Source organism: Chiroxiphia lanceolata, chromosome 1 (genome assembly GCF_009829145.1).
Source record: "Chiroxiphia lanceolata isolate bChiLan1 chromosome 1, bChiLan1.pri, whole genome shotgun sequence".
Taxonomy (NCBI): domain Eukaryota; kingdom Metazoa; phylum Chordata; class Aves; order Passeriformes; family Pipridae; genus Chiroxiphia; species Chiroxiphia lanceolata.
Genome location: NC_045637.1, coordinates 111,638,696 through 111,657,050, shown reverse-complemented (window position 1 = coordinate 111,657,050; position 18,355 = coordinate 111,638,696). Strand labels below are relative to the sequence as shown.

Here is an 18,355-nt window from a genome sequence, read left to right as displayed (position 1 = left end):
TATTAGCAGGGCAAAGATGTTCCATTTTGTTCATACTTCTAACAAGTCTTGACCCAGCTCCTCAGGGCAGCTGACCATGCCTTTAGCTCAGTCTTAAAATGAGCTGAAAGAGTCTTGCTGCATGTTAGCACTGAAATAATTAACAGAAAATGTGTATCTGATTGGGGCAGAATTCTTTCTGAGGTGGGGATAATGTGTCCCTAAGACACAGGCATGGTGACATGACATGAAAGGCCTTTGTTTTCCTAGCATAAAGGACCAAAGAAATCTGTGTTAAGCATTAGCCAAATAAAGGCAGCTGATACCTATCTATTTAGATACTAAGCAAGTGGATTGGAGTAGGAATTTTTTTGTTCTGGCTGTTAGTTTATTGCAGCTGAATGGATGATACCCTCACTTTTCTTTATCATTTCCTTAAAGAGTGTAAGCAGGAGACAAAGAAGTACACCATAAACCAGAGTAAACATGGAACTCTATTGACAGATACAGCCCTGATTTTGCCCGGGCTGAGGAAAGATGATGAGGAAAAGTCATGGAAGTGGACATGGACATCAAAACTGCAGAAGCCACAGAGTCATGACTTCAACACCAGAGGCTGGAATAAGTATCCCACTAAGGGGTCATTTCAAGGAGGTAGAAGGAGGGGAGGCAGAGTGAGAAGGTTCAAGTCCCTGCTCCACCTGCCTTCTTCTCCACCGCCAATGAAGAAGTAGCATCTCAAGCTGCAAGTCCAATCCTACATTATGGTTACATACTAAGCAGATTTAACCCTACACTTAAAAGCTGGGGGAGTGGGTAAGCACCACAGCCTGGAAAGGATTCTTCATATTATAATTTGGGGGTAGAGGGCCAAATTTTGTCCTTTAGATTAATAAGCTTTCAAATACAATATTGGCACTTAAACCATGAACCTATTTTAAAACACTGAAGCATTGTTAATGAATACTTACATTCCCTCAACAGCGTCAGAGATCCAGCAGCATCTCTTAACTACCTTCAGATATCACAATACAGGACACAACACAAAGCTGTACCTTTACTTGCTTAAAAATATTATGTTTATCATGATCCCATAAATATTTCAAGTTTATTTGTAAGATACATATATTTTCTTTTGTCCTCCCAAGGCAGTGAGAGAGATTAATTTATTACCTTTATCATTATCTTCTCTTCTTCCACCTCAGCTGTTGTTTTAACACAGACTGCAAGCATATTAAAGAATCAGTTGCCTTGACTTTGAAATGGCTGTAGTTACCACCTCTCACAATGTACAACAAGGAATTTCTTTCTCGGGTAAGAGCTGCCAAGAAAGCTCCATATCCTGCTCTCTGGAGTTTCAGTCTCAGGAACAACAGTACATGGTCCAGAGCACCATTTCGTTCTCCCTCTGTGACCTTGAACAGGAACAGAATTAACCAACATGGTGTACTTTAAAATAACTCCAGCCCTTTATGTGTTTTTTCCAACAGAATTAGAGGCGCCATGATCAGATCAAAGGAAGCAAGTATCAGTTTTTGCACTAATATTTTTACACATTTTACAAATATTTGTACACCAATATTGACACTAATATTTTGTCATCCCCAAAGTAAGATTAATTTCACCTCCCTTATTACAGAAATCTCAAAGTGTGAGGCAATGGATGCTTGAAAAGAATGCTCCTGTTGTAGATCTGTTGTCCCTGTTAGACATACCTACAGTATCTGGAAAACCTGAATGGAGCCTTGCAATTGTGAGAACTTGCCTATTTTTTCTCAGTTGGTCTAATTAAAAACCTTGTCTGGCAGAGCAATGTATTTTAGGAGTAGTGTCTGATGTCATGTCCTCTAGAAACAGCAAAACACAGACCCTTCAGAGAGATTTTTTTGAGCTTTGACAGCCAGTGGAGGCAAGAAAATGTACAGGGTGTAAGCAGCTTTAATCCGTTGACCCATATCTCCCCCAGGTTTCCTCAAAAAAAAAAAAAAAAAAAAGAAAAAGAAAGAAAGAAGAAAGGAATTTTCTTTCTCAATGAATGTGGGCAACTCCTCATACTTTTCTATTTCTGCATGACTGTGTTAAACTTGTCAGGCAAAAAGCAGAAATGAATGTCTGACCTCTGAATTTTCATACAGGAATCTATGATGTGAAAGATACAAAATTGTTACCTCAGGAAGGAGAACAGATCTCTCTAGACAAGTCTATACCTAATAATTTCAAAGGAAAGTTTTGTTATATACCAGCTCGAGATTATATAATCTTTTTGGGTAGCAACATGACAATTTTTTTTCATTAATTTCTTTTAAATACTTACATATTGAGAGCTTTTGATGACTAAGAAATCACCCTCAATTTAGCATATGAAAAGGACTTCCATTAACACTGAATGTAGACCAATAACTTGCAAGATCCATCCTGTCTCTTGCAAAGGTGTCTGAGGTAGATATTTTTTATTTTTTATTATTTTTTAATAAAATTTTATTTTTTATTTAATAACAGAAACAACTCTTGATTTATGCACACTGTAATAATTAGAGGGTTTACAGCAAGAGAAATTTGAAAATAAAAAATTAACTAGCTGTATAAAATTCTGGGGGATAGTTCTAGAAAACAGTGGCACAGGCTTTAACACTAGAGACAGAGTCAATCTACTGAAGAGATTAAAATTTCCTTTTTTCTTTTTGTTTTTTTTTTTGTGATGAACTTAGGCTTATTCCTGGTCCTATGCAACAAAACCTTCTGCTGTTTATTCCTCCTGCAAACCACAGTCAAATCCAGGGAAGAACCCAGAGATTCATTATGAAAGAACATTTGTCAGCACTGCTCCTTCTAGCCTTCTAGTACAAAGTGTTCAGAGAAAATTGTGTGAGCATTAGGAATGCAGATGGTTTACTAGCTCTTTTGCATACAGTAAGATATCTGCAGCACTTTCACTTTTGGGAAAGCTGACTGATCCATACTAAATCCTAGCTTAAATAATAGAAGGCAACTTCTCATTTTTCACCTTCACCTGCCTTGCAAGTGCCAGGGCAGGAATTAGAGGACTCAGAAATTCCGATCCATGTTATACATGGGACACAGGAATTGAGTACAGATGAAAAGTCTACTTTTCATTTTATAGTTTCCCTGAAAAACACTAACCCTAGAAGGGAAAAAAAGGCAGGAGGATGCAAGTTCACAGTCCACTTTCAGACTTCACTAAGCACAGCTGACTCCACCCCTCTTAGCCATATATCTACCATATCACCACATCCAGCTAGGGACCTTGGCGTGTAAAATAGCTGAAAGCTACCCTCAGGATGAGAGCAAGGCAGCTGGTCTGTGGAATTTGGAGTCTGTGTTTCATGTTCTGCCTTTTCTGCATCTTTCTTCACCAAACAACAGCTAAAAGAAAACTGAAGTTTGTGTCCATAGTAAGTAAATAGTTCATGGGCAAATGGATTTTCTTCAAAACCTGTCACTTACTGCTCTTCTATTCTAGGGTAGGGAGGAGGGAGTACTTTTTGAATATTAAAGTGTTTCCTGCATATTCAAAATTCGTTATTGCATTGTCCAAAAAAAAAGCCCCAATTTTAAATAAGATTTTAAAATGTTTTCTCCTTTGTGCATTCCTAGATGAACTTTACTTTCTGGATGGATATAGAATGCTTACTTTATAGCACTAAGAGACAATAATGCAGGATTCTGTTTTAAAATGTAAAAGAGGATTACATAACTAAATACTGACTATGCAAAACCCTCTTTACTATGGAAGAGTTTCCACTTTTCCAGTGGTTTCAATGGATTAACATGCAAAACAAATTTCAGTATGTGAAACTCAAACAAGCGTACCATGACATTGAACAAGCAACACAGCACCAGTACTGTGAAACAAATGCTGTTTCCAATGATTATGACATACCATTTGTTTGCAGGAAGCCTTAATCTCGTTCTGAACATTACACATACTTGTAAATCACTTACATAATTATTGTGCTGCAGTTCTTTATTTTATTTCTCCCTGCTTGAAATAAGAAATTAAAAAAAATCTGGTGTTAAAATTTTAGAATTATATGGCACATATCCACAGGAATTATGTTGGACAAGGAAAGAAGTCACTGTAGGAATGAAAAATTCTGATGTATCATTATAAATATATCTTTTATCTGAAATGAAATTCCAGATCAGGTTCAATGTTTTCAGAGTAACAGTTTAGTCTGTATTTAAATATCAGATAACACTTTTATCACCCCTTGTGATGAAAAAGTCAACATATGGCTTTTTAAGGCTAATTTCTGCCAAGACAGAGCACTTCACAGCAGTCAGCCATAGAACTGTTATCTTGAGCAATAGTTTGGGTTTTTTCCTTATGAATTCCAGCTTAGTCATAGCAAAATATTAATGTTCAAGTATTTTTGCAAAATTACTTACATGCTTCTGTTTGTTTTCTGTTTATTTAATATTGTGGTCTATACCTCCTAAAACACATAAAACCTCTTCAATATCTTACGATATATTGTAGTTTTTGTAACTTGCAAAAATTTATTTCAGCTAATTACTTCTCAAATGCCAGGAAAAAACCCAGTTATATTTGCCTAAATAAATCAAACAGGAAATGTAGCTATCTAAAGAAATGTAGCTATCTTAAAGAAAGCACTATTAATATGTTTAGCATCTGTCACATACAGTACTCACTCTCACTGCGTATTTCTTGTGACTATACTAATAAGTTATATTTACCACAAAAATATCAGTAACACAAAGGGAATTTCATCTATTTTATCAGGTATTTCGCCATGGTGATCATACCCCAGAGGAGTTTTTTCCAACTGATATGCACAAAGAAATTATAAGACAGAAAGGATATGGACAGCTTACTAAGGTGAGTTTGTTCACCTTGGCAATATACTGAAATACTGGAAGATAGTGTATTGATATTTGGGGTTTGAAACTTTGCTTCCACTTGGAGAAAGCCCTTATCAAGTTGCCATATACAGATCTCCAGAAAGACAGCCAAAGAACTTACTAGAAAACTACAGCAACGGCACTCACTAACTTTAAATGACACTGAGTCAGCCTGTTGTGGTCAATAGCAGCATGTTGAGTTGTCTGATTGCGGACAAGGGTCTCCTGGGAGGAGTCAGGCATTGGTGACCACCTCAGTTTACATGAGACCACACATAAAGCTTTATCCGACAGTAGCATAAGGTGGTGGAAGTACTCACAGATCCCCCTTAATCTCTGCTGAATAGGAATGTTTCCTGGCTCATGAACTACTAAGGTCAGCACTGGTAGAAACTCCTCTCATGCTATGTCCAGGAAAGTAGATTTAAAGGTCACTCTGATGACCAGTGACAAGACTTGAGGAAATGGCATGAAGCTGAGTCAGGGGAGGTTTAAGTGAATATCAGGAAAAGGTTTTTCACCCAGAGGGTTATTGAGCAGTGGAACAGGGTCCCCAGGGAAGTGGTCACAGCACTAAGCCTGCCAGAGTTCAAGAAGCATTTGGACAACGCTCTCAGGCACATGGTGGGATTCTTGGGGTGTCCTTTGCAGGGCTAGGAGCTGGACTCAATGATCCTGATAGGTCCCTTCCAACTTAGGATATTCTATGATTCTATGATTCTATTTTAATGCAGGCATTGGTGGAATACAGCAGAACTGAGCTTGCACATAATTATCAGCTGTCACAGCAGCTGTGGCAACTGCAGAAACTCTGTCTGCATTGACTGTAACTTCCATTAGCTGCCACCTCTTATGAATGGAGCCAAGGGTGAACTCCTGCGCTATCAGACTGTAAGGCAATATGTGGGCATTAGATGTTTTTAACCCTACTTCTGTTCCACTCCCACCAGCAGCACCCACTATGTTTGTGTGCTTGTGCTTCATTCCTTTTTTTCCCAAGATAAGTTGTTCGGATGGAAAAATCCACTAGTTATTTTCACAGCATTCTGGGAACCAGGCAGCTTCACTGAAGTAGTTTAGGTGTGCCAGAATTCTGGTTGTCCCAGATAAATGGCTACTGTGCATGTGGAGGCAGACTGGGAGGTGTTTCTCTCTGTTAGGTACACCCCCCCCCCCCCCTTATGTCCAGTGGGTCTCTTTCCTGGGCAAATTAGTCATTTGCCAGGTCTCCATCAAAACCAGAATAGAACAAACTGCCTGAGGGGTTCTTCTTCCCCACCATTCTTAGGGGGCCGGGATGATCTCCAATGAAAAATCAAGCCTGTTTCTTCCCATGTCACCTCCCTTGAAGAAACAAGAGTAACAGACTGGCTTACTATGCTTTAAGTCAGCTGTGACTCAATCATTCCATATAAACACTACTCAAGCTCAGCTCTCCATGCCAGCTTGCTCCAGGGCATGGAACACTTCAAGACTCAGGTGTCAGGATTTCACAACATAGGCACTAGGCAAGCTGGGGCAGAAGCCTAAACCACACATATACCCTAGGAAACTGTATGCACAATTTCAGCAACAAAAAGAGGTGATCACATACACACACAGTGGGCCCTGAGTAACTTGGTCTGACCTCATAGCTGACTCTGCTTTGAGCAGGAGGTTGGACTAGAGACTTACTGAGGTCCCTTTCAGTCTGAATTATCCTCTGATCCTTTAAAATTACTTTAGGAAGCAATGAGTAATCACTGTAGTTGAGATCCCAGTGAACAGTAATGTTTACATGAGTAAAGTGGAATATATTTAAATTTAGGCCAGGTAACACTAGGTACAAGTAAAAAGATGAAAATATTGAAACTATTACAGGGACACTGCACCTGACTGTGGTGAAGTCACCATCCCTGGAGGTGTTTAAGTAAAGACTGGACGTGGCACTTAGTGACATGGTGGTATTAGGTCATAGGCTGGACTCAATGATCTCAGAGGTCTTTTCCAACCTAATTGATTCTGTGGTTCTGTGATTCATCTGTCACATGTTCACAAAATTATGCAGGTAAGTTGGAAAATCTTCAGCAAAGAGCTACTAAAATGTTGAGACTGGAAAACCTATTTTGCTGTAAGGGAGAATTGTCATCAGTCTAATTTAACACAGAGATTAACTGACTTGATTTCATTTTATGGATTATTGTTTAACTCTGAATAAGATCTGTGATGGTAAATGTTATTCAAAAGTATAACAAGATCCAGTGACTGAAAGCTGGGAACATAGTCAGGCAAGAACCAAGAATCAAATGTTTCAGACTGTTAATAATAATTAAGCATTGCAGCACAATACCTGAAGCCTTGGATGACTTTTACTTCAAGTCTTCTATTCTTAAAAATTAGGTCTTGCCCAAGCTAAAACTGTAGCCTCCATATGGAGTCACTCGTGATACCCAAGAGATTCATATCCTGTATGTGTCTTCATGGGCAGGTGGCTGCTCTGTCTGCACTCTCAGTTAATCATCTCTGAGACAGCAATAGAGCTGAAACTAGACAAATGGTATTGGGACATCTCTATGCCTGCTTGAAGTCACCTTGCCCCTCAGCCAGTCTCACTAGCTCAGATAAACATACACATATCTTTCCACAGAGCAAAATATAAAACTGTATCCACCAGGAAATCATATCTAACATTATCCAGTATTAGATACACAGCAACTTTACTGCTTTTTTCCCGTGTCTTCTTTCATTCTTCACTTGTGAAAGGAAAAATGTCTTTATGAAAATAATATGAAATATTTTTGGGGTTTTGTTGTCGTTGTAGGAATGAATGCCTAGCACATTTCTTTAGCCTCTTACTCTGTTCTGTTACCTCTACAGCTTGGCATACAACAACAGTATGAGCTTGGCCAGTACACGCGGAGGAGATACTCTCATTTCCTGAGCGTTGTATACAAGCAGAGTGAGGCAAGTGCTGGATCTGGGCGGGAGGATATTTGTCACGGATGTTAATGGGACTTCCTGGATGCACGAGCGTCTAAACCTGGTGTGGTTGGAGAAAACTAATAGTGATTGAATTCAATGGAATTTCATATTATCCGTGAAACTGTGGTTCAGCTTTTATTCAGACTGACGGTCAACTGAAAACCAGGCTACACATCAGGTTCAGATCCATCACTACTGTATGGGAGAGTATCTATGTCAAATATCTCCAATGCCACTTTGAGATGGAGTTGAAGATACAGTTTAGTTTTCATTTAGGTTCCAGCTTTTCAATGCACATATGATGTCCCAAATACTAGATGGTCAAATAGAGTCAGTCTGATGCTTTCCACTACCATTCTGAAGGGAAATGCTATCATGTTGCAGCTCACTTGTTCAACGAATTTTTGTTGCAGCTTCACTCTTTGTTCATCCTCCTTCTTCATGCCACTCCATTTTAATGACAACTTCCCCAGCACAGTACCATCCCCCTTCTTTCCTACCAAGAGGAAAGAAAAACAAACCTAATGGGAGAAATAACCTTCCGAACTTTTTCCTTTTCTTTTTTTTTTCTTCAGATTTATGTTCAAAGCACTGACTGTGATCACACGCTTATGAGTGCTCAGGCAAGTCTTGCTGGACTGTACCCACTGACACAGCACCAGATTTGGAACCCCAGAATCCTTTGGCAACCAATTCCAGTTCACACAGTGCCACTGTCACATGATAATGTGAGTGTAAACTAGAGGCATTTGCTTTCCCTTAATGATTAGTAAAGTACATAGAATATGAGACGAAGATGCAGCAAAAAGTGCATGGTGAAGCCAATGAAGAGTACATTATCTTACAAGAATTGTCCAGAAAGGCCTAATAAGCTGAATAGAAATATTGACAAGAGTTTCCATAGGAATGGACTTATATATCAGAGACCTGGTCTTAACAAAATAGATAAAAAAACCAGAAGTCCTAGGTACAAGAAAAATATTAAATCTGTAATGTGAGTAAATCACTATAGAAGTAGATTAATCCTAAGCTTATCACAAACATGACTTTCTCTGTGTAAGAAGAGGAAACATACCTAATATCACTAGTGCTTCAACATTTCTCAGTCTGCAGCCAACAGAAAAGACAAAATAATCGTTCTGGGACTTACATTACAGTGAGAATTGAGTCACAGGACTGTTTTCCATGCATCCTGGAGGTAAGTGCATGCACTTTGAGGATGGGTGAAAAAAGTAAAAGGGAAAAGGAAGGAGGACTCGGAGCTTTAAGCACAGGAGTTCATTGGGCAATTCATTTACTCATCTCCCTTCCTCATCTCCTCACCTTGGAGCTGTAAGGAAGCATGTGGATAGCAGCTCTGTAGCCTGCACATACACATCCTAGAGGACAAGGCTGGGCAGCTGAGTGGAGCTGGAGTTTCCTGTGTATGGAAAACCTACAATAAAAAGTTAGAAAAGATTAGATGTGTGCAGTATGAGTCCCAGTTTGAAAGAGACTGTTTGCGAATGTGATGCAAGATAAATTGTGTGGGCTTACAAGTCTAGTTAACACAGCTTGTGATGATGGGGGAATCAGGTTAAATAGGTTCTCACCCTGGAGTGATGAGAGCATGAAGAGAGAAGATATGGAGAAATGTGTCTTCCTGTTCACACACATAGCCTGGCATAGAGTCAGGAGCTGCTTCTGACACTGTCACACATGGTGGTATCCCAGCAGACAGTCAGGAATACCTGTCCAGTATCAACACAACTAGCAAACTCAGCAAGCAGGTGCTGCACCTCATTCACATCTAGGGGAGAAAGTAAGTTTATTAAAAATATCCAAAAGTCATGAACACATGCACATTTTTCATACTTTTTCCAACTATTTAACTTCATTCATCTTTACTACATATACAGGCTGAACTTGAGACAACATGTATCCTACCACCCAAAACAAAAACCTATCATTTATTAGTGAAGTCATGCCTGTTCATGAACATATGGCTATAATTCAGAAATATTTTCCTATCTTCTAGAATGGATAGACTGTATTTCTAAAAAGATCAAGGAACTGCTGTGAAGATTTCGAAGCTCATTATCCCTTCAAAACTCTCAAGTCCTTTTAAAAGTTATTTTAATGTAGGGACTCTATAGATGGATCTTTATTACTAGAAAAAGGAAAAAAAGCACATTGGAGAAAGCACCAAGAATATCTCAATGTCAAATTTTAACTTTTGTTTAAAATTTAACACAAAAAAACTTCAAACAAGAATAAACTCAGTTTAGCTTAAATAAATGAAAGAAATTAAAAGTTCTTAAATTATTCCAGTCACATGTAACCTTTAACCTTCATATGTCTTAGATTAATGAAAGACAAAACTGAGTTAAAGAAATGTCACAAGTTTCTACAATTTAGGCTGAACTAAATGAAGCTGTGGTAAGTCCACTCAATACAGCTGCGCATGGACAAAGATTCCTATTGCAGTCCAGCTGTTGCTTGGCAATGAGTGAAATCATTCCTGGAGAAGCCAAGAACAAAGGAATTCATGAGGTCTTTTGTTAGTCTTCTGTCAAGGGACAAATTTCATCTTGTGTAAATGAATCCTTTAACTTTGAATTACTGCAGCTATTACTCCTCTGAACATTTAAAGATTATTTTCTAAGTAGTCATCAGTATGACTCTGAGAGTCCTAAAGATGAATATCCTTGAAAACTACATTCCCAAATTATTTTTCAGCTTGTCTTAACTAGTGCTGCCAATCAGAACAACAATCCTGCAAGGGCATATTGAATTGCAGAACAAGATGCACCTTGCCTAACTAGTGTTTTGCAATTTTCTTTTCAGTTGCTATACTTACCTTTCTCACACTGCCCAAAATACAACGAACTTCTGAGAGAAACCTTCACAACAAGGGATTTCCAAAGGCAGCTCAAGCACTACAAGGTAAAGTATTTTCAGTTCTGGAAATCTAATTAAAATGTACCACTTCTTCAATATTATATAACAGGTAGGTTTAAAAAATAGCAATCAATATGCTTCTTCCAGATCTCTAACTTTTACAGTGGGTGTAGACGACATATAAAAAAACAATTACAACATTACAGATCCAGCTGGACTGGGTTGTTCCTATCAACTGAAAATTGCAAGTCATAGAAAAGATAAATTATTGACTTCCTTACAAAAACTTAGCTTCTATGAGGCCAGACAAAACAAAATTCCGATAAAATCAGTGCCAATGCCTCTTAAATTACCCCAATACTTCTCTCTGTTTACTCCTGTGTAAAGCAAGACCTCTGAAATCTCTCTCTGTATAACTCTCTACTAGTTCAGATTCCTCTTCCTCCACAGAACACTCACAGCTCAATTCCCCAGAATTTCTATAACAGCCTCAGTGCTTTCCTTAAGTACTTGTTCATGCTTCACACTGAAAGCCTTCATTCAGGTGCTCACTTACGCTTTGTTCTCATCTCTATATGGTATCGTTTCCTGTCTTTCTCCACCATCAAAAACTTTGCATGAGAATGTAATCACATGTCTATTCTGCTGCAACCTTCTTCTTCACAGGTGTATTCAAAATGACACTATGAAACTCACCTGGTTTTCTATTATCTTTAGCCACTAACCTCAGCCATCTATCTGTGGCTCTGCATCTGGGTGTTATATGCAAGTAAACAACAATTCCCAGTTTTATCAAATTTGTATCATACCTTCCTTCTCCTGAGTACCAATATCATCATAATTCTGTTTATCCCACTTCTTTTAAGCACTTTTTGGATTTGTGTCCCCTTTACCTCCTTTTGAACATGTCCACCAAGCATAAACAACCATCATACTTCAAGTCTGAACTCATATCCCCAACTTTGTCTAGATGAATAGGCCAAATTCTCTTACATCTAAGCAGTGGTTCATTGCTTAAGTGCAAAGACTCTCTTCTTTCTAACAATTCCTATGTACTAGTATGGCAGCGTGCAGAAATTATGTAAAAAGGCCCTGTATACCACAAATTTGCTATTCTTGTATTCCAGCCATTTCTGAAGTTTTTAGCCACTAATACAGGATACTCACTGAAGAAGTTGAACACTGAAAGAATTTGGAAGCTCTTGGACACTTTACAATATGAGGTAAATACAATCACAGAATCATTTTGGTTGGAAAAGACCTTTAGGATCGTCAAGTCTAATAGAAATTCCAGTACTTTCTTAAAACTAGTTTTACCTCTTATTGTGTGTAAGACATCAAAAGACAGCAGGTCTGTCCTTCAAAATTTTTTGCACCATAGACTATTCTTTCCCAGAAACCTTCACCTAACATCAAACTTACAACTGAAAATCCTGTAAACATACTGTGACTGTGTCAGACTGCTGTGGGTCGTCCACCACTATAATGAACACAAACCAGTGGCCCGTCAAATTCAAGATCCTGTCAGTGACCACATACGGAGAATTAGACAAAAGCATAGCTTTAGAAAAAATTGTTGTTACTCCTCCAAACACCAGCATGAAGATACACATGAATAAAATATGTCGCCGGCAAAGAAATATAAGCATCCTTCAAAAAAGAGTTTATGCAAATTGCATAAGCAAGAGAAGTTATTATTTGCACAGGAACAGTAGTGGTCAGAGTATTTTCAGGAATTAAGAAGCCATTGGAATGACACAAATGTATATTTGTTCAAGTTTGGGAGCTTGTTCTAAACAAGGAACCAGGGATATCACAACAAAAGCATGGATTTTATATCTAAAGGGATATTGTGGTGCCAAACTGTCACAGGCATCTGGGTCCCACAGTCTGGTAACTTTGTGATTTAAAAAAAGCCTGACTGCCCTTAATTTAGCAATAAGTCCCTCTTCATATAACTTCAAAGTCCAGACTTATCTTGGCTGACACAAGTGAAAATTGCAGACTCTTGTGTTAAAAAGTTGTTATTGAAGGTAGCTTTTTCTACAAATACTTTCATGTGTAACTACTTATAAACTCAAATATTAATGATAAATAGGTCATTCATTCATTCATATGGATATTCATATCCATTCATTGGATATCCCCAAGAAAACTGAGGCAGTTTTAAGTCAGATTTCACAAGTTACATGTAATATCTGTGTGTGATGCTAATGAGTTTAATTTCTGTCCAGCAGCTTCTGCAGAGGTCCAACTTTGGTCAAAACAATCTTGAATGAAATGTTAAGCAGGGCCCTTGAGCTAAAAGAAGTGTTACAATGTTGGGATATCTCACTGTAATTTCAGTGAGATCACCCTTTCACATTTTCCAGTGCAGGATAGTTCAGGACTGCAACTTTTTATTTCAATTTTTATATTATACTTAGAATGCTCTGTCACCAGAGAAATGTGCAAAATCAACAGCTCCTATCAGGAATCTAGCTAAACTCTGGAAGACAGAAAAGTTAATTGGGTTTTTCCTTGTGGTGTTAGATTTGATGAGCTTTTGTCTTTCATACTACTCACTGAAGACTCTACAGGTATCAGTTAAGACATCTGCCATAGAAGTCACCATCACCCTTTCAAGGACACAGAGAGACCATCCTTACATAGTTTTTTAAATACAGTTCATTAAACTGCAATAGCGTGCATCTCTCTGTGTTTGTTACTTTTGGCTGCCACCTGACTTTCAGGTAACTTGAAGACTGATGTGCTCACTTGCCTACAGCACTGTCTTAAATAGCATGCTACTAGCCAATTCTTTCCTCAAGACACAAATCACATTTGTTAAAAGAGAAATGGATAACATTGTGATCTGAGCTGGTTTAACCCAACAGTTCTATTGTTTCTCTTGTTTAAACAAATCCTTTAAGCAGTTGACATTTTCCTTTGAGCTCACTTGTTACAAGAACACTCCTTTTAGTGAGCTCAGTCCAAAGGTTACATTGCTCCAAAGAAAAGTTACAAACATTGATTAAACAGGAATTCAGGGTAGTGCAAACCAGAAGTGTTGTGCATATCTTCCCTTCTCACAGTCGTGATCATTAGTATACCTTGGACTGCATCCCCGAGGAAAGACTAATTCATTCCAGTTTAGTTTAAGGACTGTGTCAGTATCCAACAGACCTGGTGTAAGCAGATATGAATTTCATCTATATATATCTCATCCCTGTACATCTACCTCATACTCGGGTACATCCATATTACAGCTGTACATATTCCCACTTGATCTCTGTATCCCATTTATATCTCAGAGTTACCAGCCCTTAAAATCTTGATGTTTATATACGATTTGTTCCAGTAAAGATCCCCAGATATATCTGAGTAGATGACTGAAAAAGTCACGCAGTGATTTTTTTTCATCTGACAACATAAATAATGCCAGTTGCTTTTTGCATAATTTTTAGTATTATATTTCCTCTTCTTGTTGAACACTGCCCTTCAAGTTTCTTTCAAGTGGTATGATGCTATAAATAGGAATGTTACAGCTGTCTAAATGCAAAATACAGTCATCATTTTATTACAAAGAGAAAATGTTACTTAAGTGAAACATTCCGAATTTGTTCTGACAAGCATTTTGTGCCAGAACAAACAACAGTTAGCAGTAGGAATTGGTAAGAAAATCACCATGTTTTCTTTCTTCACTGTAGGATATTAACAACTACACTTTACCTGTTTGGGCTACTCGTGGTGTCAGGACCAAGCTGATAAAGCTTTCAGAATTGTTATTGCAGGCGGAATTCGGGTTCCACAAACAAATACAAAAGTCACGTTTGCAGGGAGGTAAGCCAAATTCTTACCCCAATTAAAAACAAAAGTAGGATGAGAAAGAAGAAAGGGATATAACAAACATTGCTACAGATTCCATAGTAGAAGTATGAAAGATGCCGTGATGTGGATATTGGTGGTCAGCACTGAAAGATTTTGATTAAAAGAAAGGGAGGTGGTGAGGACATGAATCATGAACATCCTAATCTAATATTAAAATGGAGGTATCATTTAGATTACACCGTATAAGAAATTCAAAGTGATATACAGATTCTTACTGAACTGAATCAACCTGAATTTAATGTAAGCCACCATGTGTAACTTACTTTAAAAAGTATTATTTGTAATAATATCTAGAATGGTGAGTTTGTAGCCTTACAGTCTTCATACTCCATTACCGAGAGTCCTAAAATGAGATCATAAACTGCTTCTAAACTTTATTCTGCTCAGAAAATAGTAGCTGAAATTTAAAAATATTTTATATATTTTTAGTCACTCATTCTCCTCCATTCATCCACTGCCACCTTTTGAGTTTCCTTTCATTTTATACGGACAGGGTTTCAGTCAGGATCTATGAGCTACAAAGACAAATAAACATATAAGCATGAATCAGTTTGTCGCATTTCTGAAGCTCCAACTTACAAAACTTAGCACAAAGTTCAAACATCTGTCCTTGCTAACAATTGCTATTAAAAATGTGCCAGTAGCTGAAGCCTATTCTGTCTAATTCTGCTTGTCTGTACAGTTCTCCTTTTAGGATTTTTATTTGTTGAGATGCCAACCTTACATTAACATACTAGCACAGCCATTGATTCAATTCAAGTAGTTTGTCTTACAACTTTTCAGCAGTTAACCTTAATGAAATACAGACAACTATGCAGTTTATGAAGGCCCCAAGTCTGGAGGATATGCTCTTCCTTTTTTCTCTGAAAATCAGGAAATCAATGGAGTTACACACACAGCAGGGTAGTATTCATTACTGTACTCTTCTTGCACTGGTCTGCTGGCACAAAGGAGCTGTGAATGCACTGTTTGAAGATGCTGAGGCTATTAGAGATCCCCAAAACATTTTACACAGAAGTAAAATAGGTCCACTGTTCATATAAAAGATAGTGTCAGAATTAATCAGGGCACTCCGCACAAATTACCAATAAAGTCAATTGAATAAATCTGGTGCATTTAAAACTGATTGTTAAAATGGCAACAATCCATACAGATGTTAACATCTCTTTCATTGTCACTGCTTCCCCATTTTGTTTCAGGTATTCTTTTAAAAACTATTCTAAAGCGTATCTCAAATGCTAGAAACCCTTCACACCGGCAAAAAATGGTTATGTATTCTGCGGTGAGTGATTTCCGTTTCTTTTATGCTTCCTTTCTGCACTTATTAAATGCGGTGAAAGTCATGAAATTTTATTTCCACCATGAAGTATAGCTACAAGCATTTTTATTTGGTTAATCTTAAATATCTTTTGATTATTTTCATTCTTTAATGAACAGATACTGCTTTGAAACCTGCAGCTTTCCATTTTCCACCTGATTTCATGGCTTTTTTCTTTGTAATATTGTTTTGATTGAGTAGAGAACTGGAAAAACCATGTCTCATGTTTTACTAAGCCTGTATCATGAAGATAATTCAGAAAGAAATCTCCTGCTTCCTGCATCTTTTTTTCAGGAGCAAAATAAAAAATAAAAAAAAAAAAGGAAAATGAATTTACAGTTACTTGAGAAGGTCTTATGATGGCATGTAATCAATTGTGACCTTGTATTTTGGTTTAGAATGTGCAAATGCTGTCATTGGAGGAGGAAATTTTTGTATTGCTCTCAGTAAAAAGCTCCTGTTTCTAAACTGCCATTAGAGTATGACCTAACGGGTATATATCAGCTAAAGAGCTTACTGATCTGATCTCTAATACTGTTTATTTAATGGAAAAAACCCACTAGTTCCTTTTGAAAGAACTTTTAAAAGCTCCTGTTAATTTTGGTAAAAACTGCAAGTGACTAAGGCTTCTTAAATATTTACATATGTGTATATTTTATACGTGCAGCACCTCAGTTTATGTAGCCATAAAAGGACACTATTTGCTCAATGTTACAGAGAGCAACTATTAATGAGGCCACACAATAATGTTAATGTTGAGTGGAGAGATAATGTGCTGGACTTATTGTTAAATAATAGGTTCATGCAATCATTTTCAACAGACCTTTAATTACAGGTTTCTTCTGTTCACAGCATGCAGCCACCATTGCTGCCTTGCAGACAGCACTCAATGTCTTCAATGGGAAATTGCCTCCTTACAGTGCCTGTCATTTTTTTGAACTTTATCAGGAAAAAAATGGGCAAGTACCTTCAAGCTGTACTTCAAACAAATTATTAATTTCTAAAAAAGCAATTTACCCCAGACTAATTAAACTGGATACACGAGGTTCACTGTGCAGGAAAATATTATAGGTTGATTTTAATTATTATAATTGGACTCAGTTTAGTAGATGGTAGCAGAGTAAACCTGAAAACCTTCTATATATTGCTTCACTACAGTTATGAGAGGTTTTACTCCCTCTTTTTATCTATTTAACTTCTTGACAAAGATGACATACTACATGCAAACTGGTGTTGACCCCCTATTGTTTAAAAGGACCTTTTCAGAGTACTAATGATATTAATAAACCATAAACACATTAACAAACAGAAAAATAAGCTGGCTGAAAGTATGTCCAAAAGTACAATCTCTACAACATGGAAAGACTGTGTGGTTTTGCATGGCTAACTTTATTTTGACCCTTCTGTATTTTGAAACAGACAATACACCATAGAAATGTACTATCGGAATAATTCCTTGAGAGATCCTCACCCTCTCACTCTCCCTGGCTGCAAATTTCGCTGTCCACTGGAGAGATTTACTCAGTTGGTCTCTCCGGTCCTCGTACACTACTGGACAAAAGAATGTAGAACGTAGGACATCAAAAGAGGTAAGTTAGGTGCTCTGGGCACACGTACCCAAAGTAAAGTAATGATTAGATCTTCTGCCAACAGCTCATTTGAAGTAGCAATCATTTTCACAAGGGTCTGGTCTGAAATGAAAAATGTGCAGATCCAGTAAGACAGAATTGTACCCATGGCCATAATTTCTACTCCACTGATGCATTTACCCATTCCAGATCAGCTTTCTGATGAAATGAAGTGAAGGCTGATCAGACTTCAGGGTACTGCTTTTCATGTGATTTTTTTGTTTTGTTTAGTTTTAGTACAGTCAAAAAGACCTTCAGTTACTGAGGAAGCACATACAAATGCACTGACTTAAAACAGTCATCTTATCTTCTCTAACTGCAGAGTATTTGTTCAAGCTGATTAGCAACATTATGCATTCTCTTGATTTTAGGAGGTATTCGGAGATTAAAAGAGATGAATATTGAATAGTATACCAGACCGGTACTTACCAGAATGTCAAAGATATACAGACACACATTGGCATACTAACACATTCCCTAGTAGGTTGTCTGTATCTCCATATTAAGATGTTTAAATGCCCATTTTGACCATTGATAGTATTTACTTTTGCAGAAAGAGGGAACAGGAAGGCAGAAAATGACATTGTCTGTCTTTTATCTAGCTCTGTGTTCCTTAAGGTAAATGAAAAGCAAACAGACTCCACTTTTTTGATGATCAACTATTGCACATAACATTAAAAAAGTATCATACTGCTTTCTGAATCACTGATCTCAAGGAGAATTTGAAATGTCAGAAATTATAAGAATGCAGACCAGCCAACTCATCCGGGTGAAAATAATTTCCTCTTAAATATCTTGAACCCATTAACAGAGATAGTTTAGCCAGAATGAATGA

General features: G+C 37.5%; 1 protein-coding gene across 1 annotated transcript; it reads left to right on the top strand.

Moving 5' to 3' along the window:
• The first annotated feature begins 3,278 nt into the window (after nucleotides 1–3,278).
• On the top strand, nucleotides 3,279–17,468 carry LOC116799759 (prostatic acid phosphatase-like). Its single transcript, XM_032713119.1, has 10 exons — nucleotides 3,279–3,392; nucleotides 4,745–4,840; nucleotides 7,720–7,806; nucleotides 8,400–8,552; nucleotides 10,651–10,749; nucleotides 11,832–11,927; nucleotides 14,394–14,526; nucleotides 15,774–15,856; nucleotides 16,745–16,851; nucleotides 17,312–17,468. The coding sequence occupies exons 1-10, from the start codon at nucleotides 3,279–3,281 to the stop codon at nucleotides 17,466–17,468; spliced, it is 1,125 nt and encodes a 374-aa protein (XP_032569010.1).
• Nucleotides 17,469–18,355: the final 887 nt, after the last annotated feature.